At 38.2% G+C, this 26,012-nt stretch overlaps 1 protein-coding gene and 1 long non-coding RNA gene across 2 annotated transcripts; one reads left to right on the top strand and one right to left on the bottom strand.

Moving 5' to 3' along the window:
* Positions 1 to 1,695: 1,695 nt before the first annotated feature.
* SLC39A8 (solute carrier family 39 member 8) lies at positions 1,696 to 22,322 on the top strand. The gene is made up of 8 exons (XM_015862097.3): positions 1,696 to 1,889; positions 7,308 to 7,476; positions 11,209 to 11,378; positions 11,942 to 12,064; positions 13,241 to 13,408; positions 17,467 to 17,674; positions 18,258 to 18,442; positions 21,084 to 22,322. Exons 1-8 carry the CDS (start codon positions 1,710 to 1,712, stop codon positions 21,228 to 21,230), a joined length of 1,350 nt encoding a protein of 449 aa, XP_015717583.1. The 5' UTR covers positions 1,696 to 1,709; the 3' UTR covers positions 21,231 to 22,322.
* On the bottom strand, positions 15,207 to 20,174 carry LOC146761103 (uncharacterized). Its single transcript, XR_014945952.1, has 2 exons — positions 20,125 to 20,174; positions 15,207 to 15,405 (listed from the first exon to the last, which is right to left on the bottom strand). It is a non-coding gene; the product is annotated as an uncharacterized LOC146761103 (long non-coding RNA).
* Positions 22,323 to 26,012: the final 3,690 nt, after the last annotated feature.

Here is a 26,012-nt window from a genome sequence, read left to right as displayed (position 1 = left end):
TCCAGTGCCTGACCGCTCTCTGAGAGAAAAAGTTCCTTCTTATGTCCAGTCTAAACCACATCTGATACAACTTGTAGCCATTTCCTCGGGTCCTGTTTGTTGCCTGGGATGCCAAGCTCCTCCTCACCACAGCCTCCCTTCAGGAAGTTGTAGAGTGCAATGAGGTCTCCCCTGAGCCTTCTATTCTCCAGGCTAAACAATCCCAGCTCCCTGAGCTGCTCCTCTCCTCATAAGACTTGTGCTCCAGACCCTTCACCAGTTTTGTTGCTCTTCTCTGGACATGTTCCAGGGCCTCAGTGTATTTCTTGCAGTGAAAGGCCCAAAACTGAACACAGTACTTGAGGTGTGGATTCACCAGTGCTGAGTGCAGGGGATGATTATCTCTCTGCTCCCGCTGGCCACGCTACGTTCTGATTCCCTTCACAGCAGAGGAAAACTTGTGTTTATTTTTCTCAAAGATACAAAAAATGCACATACGTGTAAGCAGAGCCACAGGTAGGTGGAGCATCTTCTGTTGGTACAACTCAGGCAAGGCAGGTACTGTCATTTGTAACAACGGGCAGCTGGGCTGGACCAGAATCTGCCTGAGCCTCCACCTGCCAATCCCCAGAGAGGAATGAAAGTCAGAGTCAGTTGCTCAGACTCTGTAGGTCAGGATTTAGGTTTTCCAATGGAATTTTCATGGTTGTTGCATTCTGGATCTTTCTGGTAGCTGGTTATACTGTGCCTTTTTTTATTATCTTTTTTTCCCCACTTGATGTTTGTGTACTATGGTATGAAATTTACTTGTGAACCAAACCAGTGTCACTGCTAGTTAAGTATCTTAACCCTGCCTTCCTCACAGTGCTGGTACCCTGCAGGTATCCTGATTGCTTGGGGCAATGTTCAAATGCTGGGTTTGGAAAATTTGGGATCAGGGACAGTGTGTCAGCTCATCCAGTTCAGCATGTCTCCACAGAGGTCCAAATCAGAATCTGCTTTAAAAGTGTAACTTTAAAATACATATCCCTGTAGTGAGCAGTACCAATTCAGATGTGAAATTCTGTAGCAGGGAGTTACAGAGCAACCTGCACTTGTCCAGATGCTGCCGCTCGGCTGCCGTACTGCAGCACGAGGACTCCTACCTAACTCAATTGGGTGATGGCCTCGGGAATATCCCTGTGACCTCTCACGACTTCCCTCGTTCGTTTGCTCGGAAGGCCGCTGGAGCCGCACGCTCTGTGTAGTGCGGATGGAGCCCCGCTGCAGAGGGGCACCGCGCTGAGCTCAGCTGAGCCGCCGGGCGCCGCCGCGCCGCGTTCCAAGGTCCGGGTGCCTCGGCCTCGGGGACAGCGTGGCCGGGGCCGTGTGTCGGGGCAGCGGGGCTAGACGTGGAGCTGGACCTTGGCCCGCGGGCTCCTCGCGGCCGTCTGCGGGACCACGGCGGCAGCGACGGCTCCGCTCCCGGCCGGCAGGTGCGCGCTGGGGACCGCCTAGCGAGCCGGGAGCCGGCACGTAGGGCACTTGGGCGAGGCCGCTCTGACCCAAAGCCCGTGTCCGACGGCCCCGTGCTATAACCCAGCCCGCTCCTGCCGGAGGTGTCGCGGAGAGGCGCCGCGCCGGGGCCGCCCCGTTTCCCCACTACGCCCCCCGGGGAGGGGCCGCCGCCTCCCACGCCCCGCCGGGCCGCCGAGGGGCCGCGCTCCGGCCACAGTCGCCGCGGCGCGGAGATGCTCTCGGGGGCGGCGGTGCGGGGCAGCCCGGCGGCGACCTTCGCCGAGGACGTGCTGCGCGTCTTCGGGAGCAACCGGAGCCTGTCGGCCGGGCAGCTCTCGGCGTTACTGAGCCGGCTGGGCGCCGCGCCCGCGCTGAGCGCCGTGTTGCCGCTGCCCCACCTGCACCACAACCAGGTACGGGTACCGCCGCGAGGGCCGGGCTGCAGCGCGTGGCCGGGGATCCGGCTCGCAGCTTTCGTGGTTCCCCTTGGGGAGGAGGGAAGGAGGGAGCAAAGGTCCGCGGCGGGACAGCCGCTGCCATCCGTCGGGGGCTGCTGAGCGCTGCCCGCTGGGTCGGCTCCACCTGGCGTTTGGCGTGGGCAAACAGCCCGTGAGAAGCTGCTCCAGTATTCCTCCGGGTCTTATGTAAGCGCAGCTCCGGGACGTGCTAACGTGAAGCTGTTGTGCGATAGCAAGGACTTGGTCGCCACTTGGCGTGAATAAACTTTTAGAAACTTCCACATCTTTCGTCTAAATGCAGTGCAGAGTGTGCATTCATCAGTTCATCTACTGAAATCTGTGTAAAACAGTGTTTAATGTACTGACTGATTTTTACTGGAATACTTAGCCCTTTTCTTGAAATTACTGATTCTGTGTAGTGTCTTGATACAAAATCCAGACAGAATTTCCTACCTATATGGTGTCTGAGAATACCTGAGTTTCCCTGAAGGGGAATCCTTAGACTGCTGGAGACGTCCTTAAGAACGGAAAGCTGGGGTGGCTGCTTGCTCTGGTTTGGTTAAACCCCGCAAGAAACAGAGGAGGTACTTTTATGAGCACCGTGAGACTCTTTTTCATGTTTGGAGCAGAAGCTTCTGTGCTTGCTCAGTAATGGACACGAACCCTGGATAAAGTTTGCTTTAGAAGCAGTGTGATTTTGATGTCTTTTCCTTCACCAGGGGTTTAATTTGAAGTTAATGCCACTAAAATCAACGTAGCATTCAGTGTAAGCATGGCAGTATTTCCCAGTCAGTGCTTCTATTTCAGATTTCACAAATAAACACTGTTCCAACATGGTGTATTAAAAAAAATGTGTATAATCATTTCCTGCCACACATGCTAAATACGAGTTTGCAGTGTTAAACACAGTTGTGAAAAGGATCTTTCTTTAAAAGGGCTTTAAAATGAGCAGATTCCTTAGTCCTCCAGGTTTTCCCTCTGCAAAGGCACGTAGCACTCGTACACAGACTACAGAGGAAAAAATAATAATGCTTGTGCTTATTACTGCCCAATGCTATTCCTCATAAATCATTTGAAGCTTAACCGAAACAGTCTTTTTCTTTCAAACAGACCTGCTCTAATTGTGTCCTTTTTGAAAAATATATAAGGTGCCATACTGAAATGTGTATCCTTTTTCTCCTAAGTTAATTGTACTCCTTAAAATTGCCTTTTCAGCCATTTAAGCAAGTGCATTTACCATCTTGATTCTTGATCCCTCAGAGCTGTTAAGTATATCTGTGACTTTGGGCAGTGCTGTCCATAGTAAGTAACTCGCGTGGCCATTTTTGACACTGTGACTCATACTTTGTGATTTCAAGCTTATAATTTTGAGTACCCGCTGATTTTGAAAGAAAACCAGAAAGTGGCCTAATCCAGGTTTGTGTTTTGTAAGGCCCCAGGGGCCCAAACTCTACTGAATCTTGTTGGAGAAAAGTAAGTACTTCTGTAGAGTGAATCATGTATTTTCCAGGTAGGCTGCGTCACCTATTGAGGCTGCGTAGGTATCTGACTGTAGGAGGAAACAGGGATTATCTTAGACTTTCAGTTCCTAACTTCAGTGTCCAGAGTTAGTGGGATGGTTCTGGGTCCTTTTGTTTCAGTGAAGATAACACACACTTGCGCTATCAAGAGCCCCTAATCCAAACCTGAGGTCATTTTTAGTGGAGAGCTGAGCAGTAAGGGACAGTGACAGAAACTTTCAAAAAGCTGTTCGGGAAGGAACAGCCTCTTTTTAGTGTATATATATACGCTTTTTTAGTGTATATATGTCATATCAGACAAACCACCCCCCCCCCCCCCCTTTTTTTTTTTTTAAATAATGTTTTGGAATTTTTTATTGAGCTGTCTTCATTTCCTCATGTTTCTGCTCCTTTATTTTCTTCCATTGAGAGTTTTTATAATTCTCTTTATTTTGTGTTCACATTTTTTTTTAATGTACAAGCTAAGACTTTCTTTAAGAGAAATAATGGGAACTGAGGAAACTCAAATGCTGCTCTCAGCTGCTTTTTCACTCTTCACCATGGAATTCCAACATGTTTTAGTCCTATAAACACCTATAAAGCTAGTGATGATTTCAAGATAATAGATGATAGCGTGTTTACTCACTCTGTCTTTTCATTGCCAGGAAGAGATGTAAAAACAAAGCTGTGCTTCATATTCTGTTGTTGATTTCATTGTCACATAAGAGGCATAAATATATATTCAGAAGTTCTAGTCAAAGAATATGCAGAAAGTTGGGTGGATGTTGGAAGGAAAGAAAACCTATTGTCATTGCCTTTATTTTATACTTTGGGGTAGTCAATAGGTGCTAAATTCATACTTTGGCTGTTCTAAAATTGTATTTCTGCCCAGCTTTTGTGTTACGCCTGAATATTGTCTTAATGCAATGTATTTTGTTTTTAAAACAACACTTTGGACAAAACAAAGTCAAAATCTGCATTGGCATTAGTGTTCAGATATTGTGCATTTTCACCTCAAGATGAGTCAGAACAGTAAGTTTGACATTTTGGATAAACTAGAACCAGGCTGGTGTCTGCTATTATTTCACTTGTTTAGGTAGTGTTTGCTAGTTTTCTAGTGTTTCTTGAAAGAAGGTTTGTCATGATCCATCACCACAATCTGACATTGCCTAGCCAGTCAGATGATAAATAGTCTTTTTTGTTCTACTCTACACATGTCTTACTTACTAGAACATCTGCAGTGAATTTCAATGTTCATGGACATTTTTCAGCTCCCCACATAAACAGCTACCTTGAATATGTTGGGATGTGTGTGAAATCCCCAAAGCACACAGATGTATTCATGCAGCTTCATATGGCTGGACTGTTTCTCACAGAGCTGCTTATTGAATGCATGATCATGTCCTAGCATCCACTTCTCAACTCTGATGTGTGACAAAAAAATCTGTTATTGCATCAGTAGTAAATGCTTTTTGTTAGCATAAAGTTGAGAAAAGCGTATTTATTTGTCTTTATTTTGCCTTATCCAGGCTCAGGCTGAGTAAAAAAAGCACACTAGTCAGAAAAGTATCTACCACATTCATTCTTTGCTGTTGCTACTGTATGACCCAGTGCTCAGCCCTAGTGTGGGCTAGCCTAGTATTTAATCTGTTAACATCTAGAAACTGCAATGACTGGTTGCTGTTGCATATCTGAGTGCTTCACATGTGGAATGCTACAGATAAAGGCAGAGCAAAGATAAGAACACTCCAGAAAATCAGAAAAGAGAATGAATTTTTTACAAGATGGTTGGCATTGTAGCATTTTTTTAATTCATTCTCCCATTAAAAAGCTCTTTGCATTATTTTTTCCTGAGCGATTATCTCATTCCTTCTTGTAAATAATGTGGTGATCTGGTGTCTGCTTTTTCATTATAGATATATGCTATGCTGGTTTGAAAAGACTGTAGGAAATTGAACATCACTTTGTTTCATTTACAGTCTTAAAAGAAAATCCCGTATTGGTCAGTTCAGAGACATGGTCAATTATGTTGTATCTTCTTTGAAGTCGTGAGTTAAAGACTAGGTGACAGTCACGTTATAGCCAGTCATCTCAGTTTTAGCACCATGACAGGGATTACTGAATAGCAAGGGGCAGGCATGATGGTAGACTCATTAAGCCAGGATGTCATCCTCAGTCCCCTTTTCCATGAGGATAAATTGTCTTTCTGCTGAGATTATCTGTAAGTCTTACAAAATAAATAGCTTGAGTTTTTACAGCAATGTGATTATCTTAATGTATTTATCCTCCAAAGATAAATACAGTTTTGCAGTGTGCAAACACGAGTTGCTCCAATCCAAGGCTTCTAAGTGATCAAATCTTTTAATTAGTCTCTTAATTGTGTCTGTGAACTCACACAAGCTTGCTTTTTAGCCCTTGGATGAATGTAGGAGTTGCTGAGAGGATGACATGACTCATAACAGTGAGTCATTTACAGGAGCTGCTATCATCTGGGTTCACCCCTGATCAAAATAATAATAGTAATTAAATAAAATTGTGTTTCTTGCCCTTGCATAAAAGAGCTCTTGTCCTATGAAGTTTCTCATTTCTTTGTAAGCCACAAGTTTACTAATTCATGCTTGTCAAATTGATACTTTTTATGTTCCAACAGTAACATTTGTTTGTTTTCTTTTGTAAACCAATATTAACAATTTAGTATTTAAAATTACTAGTCACCCATTCTATATTTCTGGAAAGAGATATTTAACTATCTTTGAGGTAGCCACGTCATGAACCTCAGTGCACACTGGCTTGTTTTTCTAACAGCCATTCACTGCAGCTTTACAGAAATGGCTCTGTGAACTAGCTGATAGTACAGAAAGCACAGTATAGGAACTATTCCTATAGACCACAGCTGTCCTCCCTTTGTATTATACTGGTAATATTAGCCACATATTCCGCATTATTTCGTAATGCACATTTAAGGGTAAAATGAGAGTGAGAATAAATGGGTCAACATGCTTTAAAACAACCAAAAAAAAAATAAAAAATAAAAAAATTAGACAGGATTGTTCAAGAAGCAGGGCAGAAACATTCCGGATATATTTTGGCTGAAGTCACTTGAATTGGCTCACTGATTCTTTTCCTTTCAGCTAAACACAAAATAGTCACATGAAAGTAATATGTGCATACCTTTCACCTTTTGGATAGTATTAGAAAAACATATATTAATGGAAACGGAGGCAGCTTTGTTGAAATAAATAAGTTGTAGTTACTTTGGCTCGTCTCCAGAAGAAATTTGCTTTATGAATAATCCTGAATTAGTGGGGAAGTGCAGGGGAGTCTGAAGGCTGGTAAAACTGAGCAGAGTGGGGAGTAACCATTTGTAATTGTTAAGGCTTCCAGTGCTCTACACTTGCAGTCACACTGAGTTACACTACAGAGCATGTTGTGTGCTGAATTGGTGTCTCATATAGAAAGAAAGCACATTTTGTCTTGAGACTCATCCTTAGTTTGTGTGTGTTGTACATCAGTGTGTTAAGTTAGTTTGCAGGCAAAAAAATACAGCTGTGTGTTTATTGATCATTGCAGGAGAACATGAATGTGAATAAGTGGAAATAGTTAGATGGAAGTCTTTAACCAGGCCTTGTTTAACACAGCTATGCACATTTATCCTTAACCATTAGGTACTTTGGTGTCCTGAGCTGAAGGCAAAGTGAAGAGTGTTTTTATGTCATAATTCCTGGGTTTCTCTGTGGATGACTTAATTTATTATTATTATTATTATTATTATTATTATTATTATTATTATTATTATTATTATTATTATTATTATTATTATTATTATTATTATTATTATTATTATTAATGTTGTCAAAAATCCTTTTTGTTGCAGTGCCTGACAGGGGAGGAAATTTTTTCTTTGCATGGAATACCAAACAACAGTCACATATCAAATTCAGACTTCTCTACAATATGTCCTGCAGTTTTGCAACAGCTAATTTTTCACCCGTGTGATCATGAGGAAAATTCTGTGGATGCATCTAGACCGCATTCTTTGCAAGGTTAGTTATTTCATTGATATTCTGATTAGATTGCGTGGAACCTACAGTATGGTAAATAATAATAATAACGATATAGGACAGAGAAGAATCAGTTGGTTGACAAAGTCTCTATTCTGTTGGTAAGGATCAAATGTGTGATATCCAGATTCATTGTTCTGGGGGACTCGATGTAAAAGATGAGGTGTTGAATGAGCATGAGCCAAATGAGAGTATTTTCTTAGCACGGGTACTGCAATGTTTTTCATAATTTTCAAAATACCAGCATTAGTAACATTTCAATTAGCATAAGTAATTATAAATAGTATAATGTATTTTAGGAACTATTGATCATTCCTAAAGCTTAACTATTGCTGTGAATAATAAGAACTACATTTGATTAATCACTGACATTGCGGCATCGATATGTCATGATTGTTTTAGATTATTTATACCTTATGAGGGCACGTATTTTCTGGAGGCTTTTAGTATCTACGTCAATCTTTTTTGTTGTTGTTGTTTTATTTTGTTCTGTTAGTTTGTTTATTTATTTATTGTTGAGGGCACTGTTTGGATAGGTTGTATGCAGAAGGCCTGATCTATAGCTGATCACCTAAGCCATTTCGACCACCGCTCCTATTTTTCTTTTATCCGGATGGCTCAGAAGCAGTGTCCGGTAGGAAGATAAGCAAGGCAGTGTTTTCTCTGCCCCTCCCTTGCCCGCAGCTCAAGAAATCTGCAAGGCCCATACTTCAGAGGTTTTTAAAAAAACACAAGCATGTGAGACTGTGACAGGGAAATTCACAGAAAGATCCAATGCGAAAAGTAGGAGTAAATGCATATAGATCCTGCTGTAAATTTATGTGTTGCCCCCCATCCCTGCCCCATAAAAAATGAATTTGTACTGTGTCGATATTGAGAGTGGTTGATTTTATTACTGTCCATCATGCAAAATTCACAAGGCATGTTTCCAATTGTGCTTCCAAGTTTTCTGCTTAGGGACTCTCACACATTCTAAGAATATCCTGTCTTCCAAAATATGAACAGATAAGGCATACAGAAGAAATTAATTCAGTCAACTTCATGGGGCAGCTACTTGCATTAAAAAGGTGTTGTATAAGCAAAGTAGAAGTTAAAAGACAGAGTATAATCTATCTTTTTTCCTTAGGCTTTGTATATCTAATATCTAACCTAGCTGAAACACTTGTTTCCTCCTACCCTTTCTCAACTCTCTGAAATGCAATAGGGAGTAGTACAGATCAGCGTGAAACAGCTGTAAAATTCCAATGGCAATCCTGTCCAAGGCTACTGGATTCTGTGCGGTCTGCTTGGCATTTTAAAAAGATTTCCACAGCCTTATTTCCACTTCTTTTTAGGAAATGGCTCATGAGGAGCCTGAGCCTGCCTCAGGAAGGCCTAGAGCAGGGGTCCTCACTTCTTGTAGGGAATATTTAGCACCAGAGTTTTGAGGGGGACTTTCTCTCCTGCCGTCTATTTTTTTTTTTTTTTAATTATTTCTCCTGCTTTGGCATCTTGGCACTCTCTTTGCTGGGGCTGGAGTTCCAGAAACTGATAGAGTGGTTGTTGGTGAAAGCTGTCTATGTCACAGTCTCAAGGTAGACTGTGTTTCAGTGCTCTACTCTGTTACGTGATGCCAGACAAACCTGTTTTCTAGGGTGTATGCACTCATGGAAGGCTTAATGTGGATGGAGTCCTAGTGAATAAAAACCTTCCTAAGAGAACAGTGGCGATATGGTGAAATACGCTTTATAATACAGCAATAAAACAACTGTGGCAACAATGGGTATCTTGGAATCTTATCAATTCCTCCCCCCCCCCCCATTTGCAATATTTTTCTTAAAGTAACAATTCCCGTAATTGTGTATAATCATGAGGGTAATATGGTAATCATAATAAATCAGTATGTTAAATTCCAAAGCCTTTGAGCCGTCCAGATCTAGAACGGTAAGCATACAAAGTGATGACAAGTATTTCATTTATTGCATTAAGTATTCCAGTACACGCGGCTGTTCTGAACAAAGAGTGCCAGCATGACTGTTAGACCATACATTGGGGAAGCATGTAGTATTGTGAGAACTTTCTGAATTTGGCAATACCCTGTTTTAATGTGCTTGCTTTTAAGCTCCATTCTCCTACCGTTTTGGCATCCACTGTTTTACACACACAATTTGTGAACTTTTCCTCTTTGTCTTAGGTTGTAGAAAGTGATTTGAAGTGACAGGATTTTTTTAATTGTACTTTTTGAAACTTGTTCTAATTTCCTGTGTCTAGTGAAGTAATTTGGGCGTGTGACCTAGATGCCTCATATCCAATAAATATTTTATTTGGTTTTAGTTCTGTTAACTCAAAGTATGTATTTCACTGAGGGTAAGTATTTAGGAATTGTTTTTGTCTTAAACTGAGAGACTTGGTTTTCTGTAGTAATCCCAAATGGTGGTGTGTGACTCATAATGACGCTTATTTATTATAGATTTGATTTCTAAAAGACATTTACAAGCTTGACTGTCCTGTATTGCAGTGGGAGTTAAGCAACTGTGCCGCTTAGTGAATCTAACTGTATCTAGTGGTCTATTTATTTCTCTCTGTCTCTCCTTCTCCCTACAAGATGGCAAGCGAATATTTTACTTGGCACTCTTGCACATGCTTTGAATGCTTCCAGTGCTGTCTGTTCTTCCTGTTCTTTACACAATATGAAACTCATCGCATACAGAAATTGTATCTCTGTGCAAACGATGTGTAGCAATCCCAGTTGCAGGTGACGAACCTGGTCCAGTGTGTTTGCCAGTCTAGTGTTACAGGAAAGTTGGGCCACAGATTGCAATCTGATCTGTTTGTTTCTGCTATGCAGAAAGGAATTTATGGTAACTTCTCTACGTACATGTAGCAAAACTGCAAGTCAGACACCAAAGTAACTACGAGGCCTGATGTCTGAACTTGGAAAGCCTGAAACTATGTGTATATGGTGAAGGAAGCTAAATGATGGCCGAAGTAGGTGCATTTCCTACTTCTTAAAAAAAAAAAAAAAAAAAAAAAAAAGATTTTTCTTCTGGTGTGCATCTTTTTGAATACAGAACAACTTCTTCACATACTTTCATTTCTCTATTTTAAAAATCCCTATTATTAGGTATCTATCACCTTGCATGTCTAATAAGTAGTGATGGACTTATTATATAGTATATTATTACATAGTAATGGGAAAAGGAGGAATGTTAGGAATGTTAGGAACAACACATTACCTCAGGGTGATTTGAAAGGATCATTCTTTATCAGGAAGGATTTTTGGGCCTTGTGCAGTCAAGACAGCAGATTTTCTATCTAGAAGTTTTTAATGGAAATGACAGTTGGATCTAACCCTGGGACACACAAGATTTTCCGTCTTATGCCTGTGCTGTACTTACTGTAGACTGTTGACTTAAGCCCAGATTTTTAATCTTCACTGACTGTAGAGATTTGATTTACTACAGCAGATATTATATAGCTCAGTTATTGTACTAGCACAATTTCAGTTTTTAATATGGTAGTCCCAGTGCAGTCCATGTATTTCCCTTCTGTGGATATATGCCTTAAATATCTGTGCATTTATAATTTTTATCTTTGTAAAGTGTACTTGCACGTAGGGAACAATTATTTTTCCCAGTTCCACATCAATTCAGATGTTATATAAAATCACAGACAGCCCTAAGTGAATTTTATACTGATTTTTAAAATATTTCTGTGTTTGTTTTTTATCCACAGTTTGGGGATTTGGGTTCCTAGCTGTGACTATCATTAACTTGGCATCACTTCTGGGATTTATTTTAACTCCTCTATTAAAGAAGTCTTATTTCCCTAAGATTTTAACCTACTTCGTGGGCTTGGCCGTTGGTACTCTCTTTTCTAATGCAATTTTCCAGCTCATTCCGGAGGTAAGCATGGAAAATCTTTACCTTTTTGTATGATAGTTTCTAAAGTGTATTAATTCTAGAAGCATGCTGCAGTGGTGTTCTGAGAGTGTGGGTTGAAATCCCCAGAGAGTTGTGGTTGGCCATCAGTGACACTAGCTTCCTAGTCTTTCTGTCTGGGTGGGCAGAGCCATTAAGATACACATGTTGCTATGACCTGGGGAAGACCAAGGATTATTCTGCCTCTAGACAGAAAGAGAAATGGATTGGATAAAATTCTAATGGTCTTACATTTGTTCCAAATTGGACCTCTTAATTTTTCAGTTAACTACTACATCCTGTATGTAAAACTCTGCTGTATTAAAAGACTGCTGATATTTAATCCAAATTAAAAAAAAAAAAAAAAAAAAATCCAGAAGGATCAGGATCTTTCCTAATTGAAACTCACTGAAACTTGTGACTGGTAGAAAGACTGTATTTTTGTGGAGTGCTTGTGTATGGTGGAGGAAATTGTTATGGAAATGTACTAAGTACTATGGAAATGTACTATTTCAGTCTAATTTGCATTGCTTTTTGTCTTCTGTTAGGCGTTTGGTTTTGATTCCCATGTAGATAACTACATTGAGAAAGCAGTTGCTGTGTTTGGTGGATTCTATATTCTCTTCTTTGTGGAAAGGATTCTTAAAGTGATACTAAAGATCTATAATCAGGTAACAAAAGGGTAACTGTGCAACCCTTACTTTAAAGTACGTTATATTTTATGAGATTCTCAACAGTTTAATAAGATGTGGGATTTTTTTTTTTTTTTTCCCTGAGGATTTCAGCATTACTGAGTGCTCTAATGCATCCATATGGAGAGTTTAAAATCCATATGGAGAGGTAAAGCAATCTCACTTTTTTGAGGAAGTTACAAGCAGAGCTGGAAATACAATCCAGGTGTGTGTGTGTGGTCTATTGTCACTGGCATGTGCTCTAGCTGCCTTCAAGGGCCAAGTCTGCAATATGCTAGCTAAACATCAGAAGTAAAAAAGTGGAAATATATAAAAGTTGACGAGAATGGAGTGCACCCCTGGAGCTCCTGTCTGGGTAGGAGAAATCACTGTAACATATACGTCTTCTTATTCATCTGTGAAGTTCAATTTGTTTTTGCTGACAGTTCCTGAATCTCACCTGCAGTGACTAGCTCTGTGTTTCACATGCTCTGGTACACAAACCTGCTCTAATGACACTGCAATTATCCTGATACTACACAATATGGATAATTGGCTCTGCTTTCTACCCATATGTCAGAGTACTTTATTTCTGGGTGCTTACATGGATGAGACTGAATTTGTCTCAGGCAAAGGCCTCTCAAACTTTTTGGACTTTCTAATCATGTCTTGCTAAGAAAACTGTTCTCTGTGCCTACTCTGACGTCGCTTTGGGTCTTTGCTCCCAAACTGATCTTGCTATTGAAAATAATGAGGATCCAATTGCACCTTGGTTGCAATGGCTATATGAAAAATGGGGGAAAAAAGTTGCACTTCATTTTTGGTAGCAGCTCTATTTGGTAAGCAGCTGTAAATAACTAGCAATTGTTGATGGTCGAGGCATTTGGTTTTGGGAGGCTCTGTATAAAGGAATAACAATGAAAAATTTCCACAGGTATTGGAGGACTTTTCTGATTAGCTAATAGTAAGAAATATGTTGGGAACTTAAATAAATTTGGAATTTATCTAAAATTTTAAATATTAAAATAATTATTGCTGCTCATTTAAACATCTACTTGGTACTGAAGGCAAGGTATCACGAATATGATGCCCAGTGCATTTTCTTTTAATGTTTATATTTCTTTATTATTTCACTTTTTGTTTAATAAGCTACCTGTTTATTTATTTGTCATCCAGCCTGGCCATAGCGACTTAGAAAATGGTGAACAGAATCAGTCTAAGGATAAGACTAGTCCCTCCAAACCAGCATCATCCAGCAATGGGGTGACTTGTTATGCAAATTCAGCCATTGTAGAGAGCAATGGAAATTTTGGTTTTGACAGCATCAGTGTTGTCTCAGCACAGGTATGAAAATGATCTATTTTATTCCAAACTATTATGTAAGCATATATAAGGAAGAGAGAGTATGAATTTTTATTACTTTTGTGAAGGTTTTCTATACTTTTAGCTTATTGCTTGCTTGAGCCCTATAAAAATGTATGGGTTTTTGGACAAACATAGGAAAGCCAAATGATGGATTCAATTGGTAACCAACCAAAAAAGGGAGTAGATATCAGTATGCGGACAGATAGGACAGAGATAAATGTTAAATCAGTTAATTCCGTTAATTTTGATTTTGTTAATGATTTGTTTGAAGCATGTTTTAGTGCTACATGATCCATATTATGTTTCTGAGTACATATAACATGAAGTTTGAGAACTTGGTTTCTCTGAATCAATGATTTATGAGGAAAACTGGTACAATAACTGTCATGCTGGCTGTGCTAGTCCAGTCTACTTAGATACCGTAGGAATTATGGAAGTATCATAAGTTGAGATAGAATCATAGAATCATAGAATCACCAAGGTTGGAAAAGACCTAAAAGATCATCCAGTCCAACTGTTCACCTATTACCAATAGCTCCCACTAAACCATGTTCCTCAACACAACATCCAGTCATTCCTTGAACACCTCCAGGGTCTGTGACTCCACCACCTCCCTGGGCAGTCCATTCCAGTGCCTGACCACCCTTTCTGAGAGGTAATATTTCCTAATATCCAGCCTGAGTCTCCCCTGCCGCAGCTTGAAGCCATTCCCTCTAGTCCTATCACTAATGATGCAAGAGAAGAGGCCGACCCCCAGCTCACTACAACCTCCCTTCAGGAAGATATAGAGAGCAAATAGATAGCAGCCGATTCTCCTGGTTTAAATATATATATAAATTTATATTATTATAAGACAACATATACATATTAGTATTTGACTGTCCTCTTAATCCAAAGCTCAAGGAGGGGGGCAAACACAATAGGAACAGAAAGCATCATGTAGGCTATGAGGGTGGAAGTTGGAGTCTGATGGTGTCAGAGTGCAGTAGCTGTTTTCAGCCATTGAGTGTCCAGATAACTTTTCTGTTTTAATGCCTGAACAGAATGACTGACAGAGAAAATGTGAATGTTTAACTTTCATATTTCACTTGCAGCAGTAACTGCAATCTTGTGCTGGCCCAGAATTTGTATCTACTGTTTGTAGCTATGAAAATTACATGACTTGACAACAATAACTTTTCTTAAACTTGCTTCAGAGACCAATTGCTGAAGATGCCTGTAGTCCCAACATATAACATTAGACATAGTTTCATAGTTTCATAGTTTCATAGTTTCGTGCGGGTTGGAAGGGACCTTAGAGATCATCGAGTCCAGCCCCCGGAATTCGAGCCTCTGTGTAGCAGAGCGGCACTTCTACCACTTGCACCACAGGGGGGATTCGAACTCCGGGCCCCAGTGTTGCAAGGCGGCGTCTTTAACCACTGCGCCACCGGGGCACACATGTATAATAAAACTTTATAGTGACTTTTATTTATGCCCTCTAGGCAATTTCAGCATTTCTTCTTGATCCTGTTGGCAGTCCCAGAGGCTGCTAAAGGATATCTAAGGAAGATGTTTTAAGCGGAGAAGTATTGCTCTAACTGCTATTGGATCTTCTGCTAACGTGCAGAATATTATTCTTCTGTGTCTGCTTTTAACAAATTGAGATTCCGACTTATGTCTGAGGGAGTCACAGATTCTTTAGAAATATCAATAGTAACCTGATGAGATCACATAAGATAAAATAAGAGAATCTCTATATCATTTCTTAGTTTAGAAACAAAAAAGAGACCATTGCTTCGAAAGTTTAAAAAATATAATAGTAAAGAGCAAAAATAGCAAGGTTAGCTTTGGTTGGACATAAATTGTTGTGATACAGAACTGTGCTAATCATTAATAAAAGGCAGACCTGATAGATCCGTTGGGTGTTCTGCACTCCTTAGCTGACATCTCTTCTGTGATATCTTCTGAAGTGCCATGATGAAGATGGAACAGTCCTGCAGAGACAGACAATGTTCATTTTTATTTTTGAAGCCCTTGTATTTGTAAGGGAAATTTATCAGTAGTCTGCCTTGAGCATTTAGTTTATATATTAGTCATTTGTCTATTTCTATTGGACATATAGTCTAGTTAAGTTTAGAATGTAAACCCAGGTGAGCAATGTCCTTGTACTTTATATGATTTACGAAAGCAGTCCTGTTGTTATCTGAAATAGATTAGAGGCAGGAATTGTACTTCAGAGCTACACAGTAAATGGCAGATAGACATATATACATATAACAGAAATTTCTCCAAATCTGATTCATAGTTTTTAAGCTACAGTTGTCGCTAAAGTTTGAAAGACTGGATCAAGGCAGTAGTTTTACTTTCAATGCTTCTATCCCAATTTAATTGCAGTTACTGTAAAAAAGTAAAAGAAAGTCCATAGATAACCCGAACCTCAGCTCATTTCTGAAGTCATCTCAGTTCTTCATGAGATCTACAGCTAACTCTTAACATCATCTTCTTATCCAGTGTTCATTTTATTCATAGAGGCATAAAAAGTTCAGTGTGTATATTTGTGAAGTATTTATTTTAACAGAAAAGTCCTTGAGATCAGATTTTTATATTTGTCATAAATATGTATGCAGTGATTTGGAGTTTAATTGGAATTCTCACCTGTGCAGCTGGCAGATGAAAATGAGTTCTTTATATAATTCTTGGCTAAGCCTGTTATGCCCCTACAGCCCAAAGAGAAATGTAGACATACACATCGTTTCTACTGTGTTTCAATTTGCAGGGAAGCTCTCTGTTTTTTATGCCTTTTATCATTTCAAATCATAAAGTTATAAATCTGGGACTTAGTATGCACTGAATAGAAGTTATAACTGTTCTTTATGGTATTTGTACCATTTCTTAACCAAAGCTTTATTAGCTACAAATTCCAAGTAATGCAATACATGTCTGACTTGGAAGTCCTGATCTGAACTTTCATCCTGTCCCAAGGCAGCTCCTACACAGAAGGGTGCAGTATGTCAGATATAGTGGGCAAAGTATGAGACAGACCTTATTGCTCTGTCATTAGAGATATTGAAAGCATTCATTAATTGTTGTATTTCCATAAAGTTCGGACTTCAGTTCTGTGGCAGCATTATTATTTGATATGACAAAGATAAAACAGTTTCTGTATTTCCAAAGGCTTCCCTCCCCCACCCCCCCCAAATACTATAAAGTCTACAAATATAATGTAACTGCAATATATGTGTGTACAGAAGTTTATTGAAATGGATCATTAGAATTTTTTTTTTAGCAAAGATTATTTGTGCTCCCAACTGAAATGGCAGTTCCTTTTATCTTCATCAAGTGTTTCATTATTTCATGATGTCAGATATATAAATTACTCCCACTTCTGGGACGAATGATTGAGAGCCCTGGGGTGTATATGCATTGCAGTTTTATGTCAGTCAGTTGTTTTCATGCTATGAGACTTCAACTTGCACAATCAGAACTAGGCACTGTATGATCTTATTAAACATGAAACTTGAAAAACTGATTTTGATAGCTGGACTTGACTATCATCAATCAAAATTAGAAATAAAATTAGTAGACTACCTCAATACGTGTCTAGGTTCCCACTTAGCTAGCTGGCTGCTACTGACTGGTGGTGGATGCATCTGTCTCTAAGAACATGATATGCTGGCAACAGCATGTAGTTAGTCTAGGTTTGTTTTAGGTAGGAAACATGTATGCTCTCAATCTCAGTGATTAGATCCTTCCTATTGTATGCACTTAATAGAGGTGGCTGAGGAAGCTGTGAAGACCTTTATCAAGAGCAAGACTTCTAGAGAGACATGCAGACACTGTGATCTGGATTTTTTTTTCTGTCTTACTTAAGTCGTTGAAACAGAAAACATTTGCTGCTGTTACCTATGCCATCCTCTTCTTAGACTAAGCATTCTGGTATCCTTATGTACTAATGCTTTATTTTGTGCTCAGCATTCATTTAAAGCCTGAAGTGTGTCTCATTGACTTCTTTATTCATTGTTTTATGTAGTTACTTTATCATCTTGTTTTTCCAGGAAGAAGCAGTCCAGAGCAGTTTGTGTAAATGTCTCGGTGGGCGCCCACTGTCAAAGATTGGAACCATTGCTTGGATGGTAACACTGAGTGATGCTGTACATAATTTCTTAGATGGTTTGGCAATCGGTGCTTCTTTCACTTTGTCTCTGTTTCAAGGACTTAGTACCTCCATAGCCATCTTGTGTGAAGAGTTTCCTCATGAGCTGGGTAAGAAGCTTCATTCAACATATTGATTTCTGTGGGAATCACCAGTGTGGGAAGTTACGCTTGCCAAAACTTGGCATAGATTGAAAGGAAATTTAGACAATTTAATGGAAAAAAAAATGCTCATCAAGTACCAAAACACGTATCTTCTAATACAATACTTCTAATTGTAGGAAGTTCTTGAATGCAAGTGGATGGAAGCTGGAAATGAATATTGGAACAATGAAGCATAGAATGGCTTGAGTTGAAAGGGACCCCAAAGGTCATCTGGTTCCAACCCACTTGCTGTTGACAGGGTTCATACATGCTATCCTGTGCATGTTTTTTCCCCTCTTTTTTTCTTTATGTCTAAGCCATAAAGAAACTCTTAGCTAAGTTCTACGTGGCCCAATTGCTGTAGAATATTTCAGTTATCTTAGTACTGAAGGGAAATGCTTATCATTTACTTGAATGAAGGAAAAACAGCAGTGGATTATAAGTTGTATACAAGTAATGTATTTTTCTTCTTGATTCCTTTGAAATCAGAAAACAGTACTGTTTGCTAAAGATGGTTTTCTCTTTTTTTCATTTCTTTTTTCTCCGTTAGGGGATTTTGTCATCTTGCTCAATGCTGGAATGAGTATTCGACAGGCTCTGTTTTTCAACTTTCTGTCTGCTTGTTCCTGTTACATTGGGATGGCTCTTGGTATATTAGTAGGCAACAACTTTGCTCCTACCATCATTTTTGCTGTAGCTGGTGGAATGTTCCTGTACATCTCTCTGGCAGATATGGTGAGAAAAAATTTCATTTTTCAGTCCTTTAATTTTCTTCAAGAAAACAAAGACTTCAAAAGCAGCCTCTTTGATGCAAATTAGTATTCTGTCCCTTTCACGTGGGAATCGTCAACTTCTTATGATTAGTTGTTAAATAATCAATTATAACCTTAATGGAGGTGCACAAATAATTATGCTTATTCATTAAATTTGAAAGCCTTTGATTTCACAACTAGGGCTGGCCAAACTATTGCTGAAAATAAGTTTTAAATAAGGGAAAGCTTTTCAGGAGCGTGGGTAGGTTTCATTAAAGAATGAAAAAAATATACATTTCTCATCATTTTAAAGTGTTTTGATTATTAAATTAATCACTTCCCTCTCTGGAAGACATCTTCTAAAAAAAAGGAAAAAAAAATGTTAACAAGATGAAACGAAATATTTTGTTTAGGGTTGAGTTAGTTGTGTCTGTGTAAACTCAACAGTAATTTTGGAGTTGCTCAGGTGAAAAAATCCATTCTGGTTTAAATTAAATTGTATTGGACCCAGCTTCTTGGTCCAGACTAAAACAACGACAACAAAATACCTGTAATTTGCTGAACTCAGTTTAAAACAATCTGTCCATCATTTATTTTTGAAAGTATGCTAGAATATACAAGGCAAAAAAATTGTGCTTTTTTTGATCCACATCAGATTTAGATGTTAAGAATTAAGTCTGGCGTCACAGGTAGTCAAAAGTACTCTGTAAGTTACTCTTAAAATGATGTTTTATCTCAGAATGAAAAAGATATTTCAAGAGTTAAAACTTTTATTATGTTCAGTTGAAGTGTTAAGGATCAGGTGTATCTGCAAAGGTGTTTCCAGCAGTCACGTAAGAATCTGTTTGGGTATAGAACCAGAATGAGGCCTGAATTCGAGAAGATTTAGAGCCTCGGTTGCATTCTGCATGCATTTAAGAGTTCTTACATGTTTATTGTGACTGTTACATTAAATACTGTGGTTGTCTAGGTAATAGCAGAGGATTTTATAAGTAGTAATCTTGGAGTTAAATAAACAACGTAAATAGTTTCTTTATTAAATTTGCAGTACCTTAATTACTAATGCTTTTTATTTAGTTTCACTCTGTTATAGTGAATCATAGTGTATTCAACTATGATATTCAGAACTCATGGCATAAATTTAGCATGGCTCAATTTAAAATTATTATTACTAAATCTGTTGAAGTAGGTAATGTTCTTTATATGTATTGCTCTGCATGCTCTCTTTCTCTACCCTCTCCAACATCTTCTTTCCTGCATCTGTCTCGTTTTCTAGGTTTTTGGATTGTATCAGCTGAGCTTTTCTCCTTTCTGACAAGTCTGAATTAGGGTGCTTTGCATGGGGATCTGCCTTTTCGCTTTCTGTTACGATTTTCACACCTGTTCTGCCTGTAGAAGCAGGTAGGATTAACGAAAATGTCTTATCTACTTTCTTTCCTTTTTCCTGTTCTTTTCCATTTTAAAGAGAGACAAAATCTAGCCTCCTTGTTAGTAAAATCATCACATGATAAAGCTGCAGGTGTGTGACAATGGGTTCACTGAGGTGCGTGAGCACAAATGAGCCTTGCTGTAAGGCATGAAGCTAATCTGGTTTCTCGCCTCTTGTGCAAGAGGAACACAGAGCTCTTGATTGATTTCTGGGAAGGTTAGCCACTTCCCCCTTACCTTAATCTGTTCTTCAAGAATTGCACTGCCTTCAGTAGTTCTTTTTGCCTAATGAGATGAAGGAAAGATAAGATTTCTGAGTCAGTCAACAGAAGGCTTCTGAACTGAAACCAAACTTTAGGGTCTTTGCACTCTAGTTATACTACTTTCAGCGCAGCAGGAAAAGATGTTAAACTGACAAACTTAAGTAAAAGTCATCCACAATTGACTTTATTTGCAACAAACACATACCCTGAATTGCCCCCCTGCTATTGCTGCAAACCTTTATCACCAGTGCTCATCTGCCACCACCTCCATTTGCTCTCAGAGGAAATACCTTTTATTTCTGCAGTTAACAGCCACCCTTTGCCATTTTCATACTATTTAGATGCCTGTTTTGAAAAAAATAATTCCTTCATTACACTCTTAAGGTAACATTTTATATGTTACCACCAATTTCACATCATTCTTCTTCTTTCTTCTTTGCTTTGTCACTACTTTCTTTGCCGAACAGACCTTCTACTTGTAACAGGTTCCTCATTTCTGAGAGGCTGTCCATGTTTTCAGCTTCACTTCTTTTGCTTATAGATAAAGTAGAAGAATCCTAATCTTTATTTCCTGAACCAAGACTTCTGTCCATTTTAGTGAAGGAAGAAACACAGCAGTTAGCAGTACAAGGACAGCTGCTCTTAGCAATATATAGAACAATAATTGGATCCAAATAAAAAATAGGACGTTTGCATGAGAGCCAACCAGGCAAGACCACAGCAGAAGGAAATCAAAACTCAATTTCAGCTTTCCATCCTTGATGAAATAGTTTTTCAGTCTAACTAGGGTGACTTATTCTCTGACTGCCTTCACCCTCTGTTTGTTCTAGTACTCAGTGCAAAACATCAATATGTTCCAGTTCTGAAATGGCCTTGAGTTACACGTGCTACCACAAGATGGCAATACTTACCTAAAATTATTTGCTTTTTCAGTTTCCAGAGATGAATGATATGCTGAGAGAGAAAGTGACAGGAAGAAAGATGGATCTCACATTCTTCCTTATTCAGAATGCTGGTTTACTAACGGGGTTTGCTGCTATATTGTTGATTACCTTGTATGAAGGAAATATTCAGCTGTGATAATGCAAGTAAAAATGGAATCAGTGCTGAAGACGTCGAGTAAATTATGAATGGAAAACATTAGAACTCCGTAATGGGACATTCGTTTACTCCTCTTGGTTTTGAAACATTGACAGGTTCCATTCTCCCCATTCTAAATGCAGGAAATCTTTTTACGGGACTTGCCATTGATCCCAATAGTAGGATCTGTCAACTTCTGTACTTTATTAAGGAACTGATTCTAATACTTTTATTTCTGCCTAAAATTATCAGAGGAACCTGAGTTGTTAAGGAGAAAAAGGGGGTTACTTGGCCAGTAGAACTATGCAGTGTATGCAACTCAGACCAAATGAAAGCTGAGCTCTTCAAGGAAGAAAATAATGCATTCCCATATCCTTTTGTAACTGTGATGGAAACAAGCAGTTTCAAAGCTGCTTAATTTTGTGAGTTTTGCTGCAGGATTTGTCTGTGTAACATCTCCTTCCACCACCAAAACAAAACTAAAACCAAAAAAGTAACTATTTCTAAGTAGGTACTAATGAAGCTATGATTTTTAACTGCTAATAAACACTGGAAGGAAAGATACCAGTTACTGCTTTTGATCTTCTCTCTTTGTGTGTGCACTCGGAAATTGTTGATTTATTTTCAGAACCACTTTTTTAAAAAATTTTATTTTTAATTGGAGGGAGCATGTGTTAAATTTTCGACAGTTTATCAACTCCACAACCTTTTAGAAACATGAGTATTTAAAAATAAGCCAAGCATTTTGTATTTTATGAAAATAGCCTCGTTTTGTATTTTATTTCCATAGATATTCCTCTACAAAAAAGTCTATTTTGAGTTAAAATTTTGAAAGGATATATTTTTAGTTGCACAAAGTGGAATTTAGACCAAAAAGAAACCACCCAAAAAAACCCACTCTTGCTAAAATCAACATTCTAGGATGTCTTTTTTGCAATTTGAATTGTTTTCTTGTGTGCAGTTTGGTGAAAGTTGTGTTACTAAAATATACAAACTTTTATTACAGTTTGTTGCGTATGAACCTTATAAAATCATGTTTGTATGTTTGAGTTCTTCTGAAATAAACAGTTTAGCTGCGCTGATGTTGTAAAATGTATGTGGGGAAATTCATATTTACCATTTCAGTCATCACTAAGTTTTGAAGGAAGTATTACTATCATGTAGTTAGTTACCTTCTACATTGATTTTTAGGCAAGTTTTACAGCTTTAAGGAAAATACAGCTTCTTGGCTTCTTTCCTGCTGGTAGGAAGGGACAAATCCTTTATTTTTCATTTACTATTAAAATATATTTTCTGTGAAATAAATGATTTAATATTTTATTTGAATCTGATCTGTAGTTACATTAGAAAAATGACTTTTCTAGGTCCCTGGTTGACTAAAAATAAACAAAACTCATCACCAACAAAACCCAACCATTTTTATACAGGCAAACTATGCAGGAATAGTAAATGATACTTAATTTAAAATTTGCTATCAGGTTTAGAATATAATTGTAGTAGATTTTTGCGTCACATTATGCCCTCTGCATTATGTCTTTGAAGAAGAGTCAGCCCACTGCATATTCTTTCCTGTCTATTCCTTGCATATAAGCTGCTTGCTAATGCTACTCTTATGTGTCTCAAGAATGCTTTATTATAACTTTGAGTGTTCATTGACTTTTAAAAATCGACCATTCCTATTTCATCAGATTATTATAATATAGTGGCATGGTACTTTTCACCCCTACATCCAGAAGTTTGCAAAGGAGATTTGATTTTTATCATCTCACTGGAGAAAAAGAATTGAGACAAATGTATCATTGAAATAACCTTCCTTTAGATCACCGAGCAGAATAGAGATGATTAAACCCTAATATTCAGTCTAGTGCATTAGTCACAAATGAAATTGCCTTTTCTGCTTGTGGAATATTTCACGGGGAAGAAAGCTTTTTGATTTCTCTGAAATCTGTCTGTATGAACTTTGGTATTATGTTTTCTCAGTGTGTATAAAATGAATCTATTCCAATTCTAGGCCTGCTAGCAATTTGCTCAGTTTTGCTGATACACAAAGTGAGGAAGAAACATGAGCAAAAATGGCTGTTTTGTTGCAGATAAGACTGCAGTAAGTTACTCCTTAAAAGTTTCAAAAATCAGTTGAGAAAGTTATTTCATATTCTTTTTCACATCAATATGATCAGTAACACTGTTCATCTTATGTCATCCCTTCATCCTTTTCAACCGTGGTGCAAATTCCATTTTTTTGTGTTTGTTGTCACCATAGGTCAAATTATCTGACTAACATACACTTGAGAAAACAATCTGTTAGCACTAAAATCTCACTGATACAAAGTTTTTTTCACAGTGTGGTTCATGACCCAAGACTAACTTCATTTAGTTGCATTAAAGTAGGTGGGGGGGAAAACATACCTATAAACGACTCTAAAGAGAGAATAACAATGCTTTTTGGGACAATAAATATATAGAGAACAATAATGTGGATGAAAGATAAAGCTTGGAGAGCTTCTGCTTGCTTGAAGAAGGAACATGCAGAAAAGTGAATTTGTATATGAGGCAACCTGTCAAAAATGTGATATGTGGTAACTGTCTATGGTTTCAGGAAAGATGAATTGAAAAATTAAATTGGTACTTAAATTTTAGGGTTATTGCTTTTGACATTTCAATGAGAACTTCAGTGAATAAAGATTTAGAGCATCTTTTAAACTGAAAAATTGTGTTAAATTTTAAGCTAAATTAAATGTCAGCTCTAACCTAAGAGTAGTCTGGAACTACCCTGGAAATATTTGCTTTGCTGCTCTTTCATGTTTTGCAGCTTGCCTGAAGCTTTGTGTTACCTCAGTTGAAAGATCCATAAAAGCAGATCTGCATAGTTTACAGATGCATTGAGCATACATAAATACATTCAATTACGCTAATGATAGCAATGTAAATATCTCTGCTGTTTGATGCATGTAGAGAATCAATTGTGTGGTAATTTCTGTATTGTCTTTTAGGAATGTTCTTTTAAAATCTCTTCTTGAATAAACCACTGATTTACCTTTAGCTAGGTGAACGGATTTATATATTTACTTGCTGGTTTTCATTTTATTTTAGAGATTTCTATATGTGCATTTGAAGAATGCTACAACCTGGGAGAGAAGAGGTAGCTGACTTTTTCTACTCCATGTAATTCAAATGAAACCACTTACACTGACAAAGTGTGTTGAGCCAAGTTTAACTGTCATGGAAGTGTAAACCATTGCTAAATTTAGAATATGAATTGAGAGTGGTATTTTTTAAACTCTAGATGCTAATGCTAAGGAATAAATCTTTTGAGAACACTTTTTGATCCCTTAACAAGGAAACACCACCACAAAAACCCACAAGTCATGCAGAAGTTGCTTAGTCTTTATCATAAGAACATTAATTTGAAATAAGAGAGAGGCTTCCACTCTCCCTTCTACAACTATGAGAATTAGTCAGCTGTACTGACTAATGCCCTAAGTATGTTTCACCAGCATCAGGTGTTTGAGATTTCAGACGAAGTGAAAGGTGCAAGATGCTGTGATGCATTTTCAAAAGGGTCAAAAATTGTTCGGAACTACACCTGGTAAAGGGCACTAACTCTTCTAACATTTGATCTGCTTGCATCAGCAGATACCACCAAACTGTTTCACATGTGCATAGGCACGTAACTCTTATTTTAGGTTTTTACTTTTGTTCTATTAAATATCAACAAAGTTTCCAGGAACCCTGTAGCTTGCTTATCAGCTCTTAAAATACTTGATGCTCAAGTTATTTCTCTAAGATTTTAGAAGAAACTCTCCTTGTCTGTCAGTTCAGCTCAGAATGTAATTGTGAGGTAAGTCAGTAAAACAAACAGTAGATAGCCACATCTGCTAGTGATTGATACGATACATCTGTCAATGACACTGTAGTGTCTTATTAGGGTTTAATCTCCAATATTTTTCTCTTTACCTGAATTATTGTCTTTTTCTTGATACTTTTGAAGACAATAAAGTGCAACAGCATTTAATATTTGGGGTAAAAATAGGACATACTGAGTGCCATAGGACGTGAACTACTGTCAGGATATGGTTTGAATTTCTGGATAGCATGTGTATTGAGGAGATAATGTAATTCTCCATGATGTAGCTGCTAACTGTTGATCTCAGTGATAGCATTGTGAAAGATTCACAAGACCCAAATTGACTTTCTTTTAGGAAGAGTTCCTGACTCTTCAGAACTTCAAGTAAGGATTGTTACATATTTTGATAGAAGACTGAATAAAAATAAGAGTATAGGCAACTTACAGTACCCATAGAGGGACCTGAGTACTGCACTCAAATGCTTTAGTAACTTTTTCAATCTTTTTTTTTAATTTTTTATTTTTTTTATTTTTGGATGAAAAAATAATATTGAGACGTGGAAGTAGCAGGATCTGTAATAGGGACATCCCAGGCTCCATGCTGCTCAGTATTCCATCTGCTTCCTCTAGAAATTAAGGAGACTGGTGGTTCAGTAAATTGTGGAAGAGAATGTACCTAAAACCACAGCAGGAACAATGTGCTTTATAAATATGTTCCAAGAAATAATTATCTATGCAGGGAAAGTGCAAATTATAATAGGTTTTTAAGAAAATTCAGTTAGATGTTGAATCCAATGTTTTCCTTATTTTGACCAATGCTATTGATAGTTGCTCATTTTCAACTGATTCCTAGCGATTTTGCCCAATCTTAGTTTGTATTACAGGAAAAAGTTGCCATTGTTTTCATTTAAGTTTGGAAAAACAACCCAACCTGCCTG

The sequence above is a fragment of the Coturnix japonica genome, chromosome 4 (assembly GCF_054131305.1).
Source record: "Coturnix japonica strain WE chromosome 4, WE-NBRP24, whole genome shotgun sequence".
In the NCBI taxonomy this organism is placed as follows: Eukaryota; Metazoa; Chordata; class Aves; order Galliformes; family Phasianidae; genus Coturnix; species Coturnix japonica.
The sequence above is the reverse complement of the archived record's forward strand: the minus strand, read 5'-3'. Positions and strand labels throughout refer to the sequence as shown.

Excerpts from the sequence above, each read along its gene's own strand:
- SLC39A8 (XM_015862097.3), top strand. The coding sequence starts at position 1,710 with ATGCTCTCGGGGGCGGCGGTGCGGGGCAGCCCGGCGGCGACCTTCGCC. Across the intron at positions 11,379-11,941 it reads TTTTCCAGCTCATTCCGGAG|GCGTTTGGTTTTGATTCCCA; the intron begins GTAAGCATGGAA and ends GTCTTCTGTTAG. Across the intron at positions 18,443-21,083 it reads ACATCTCTCTGGCAGATATG|TTTCCAGAGATGAATGATAT; the intron begins GTGAGAAAAAAT and ends TTGCTTTTTCAG.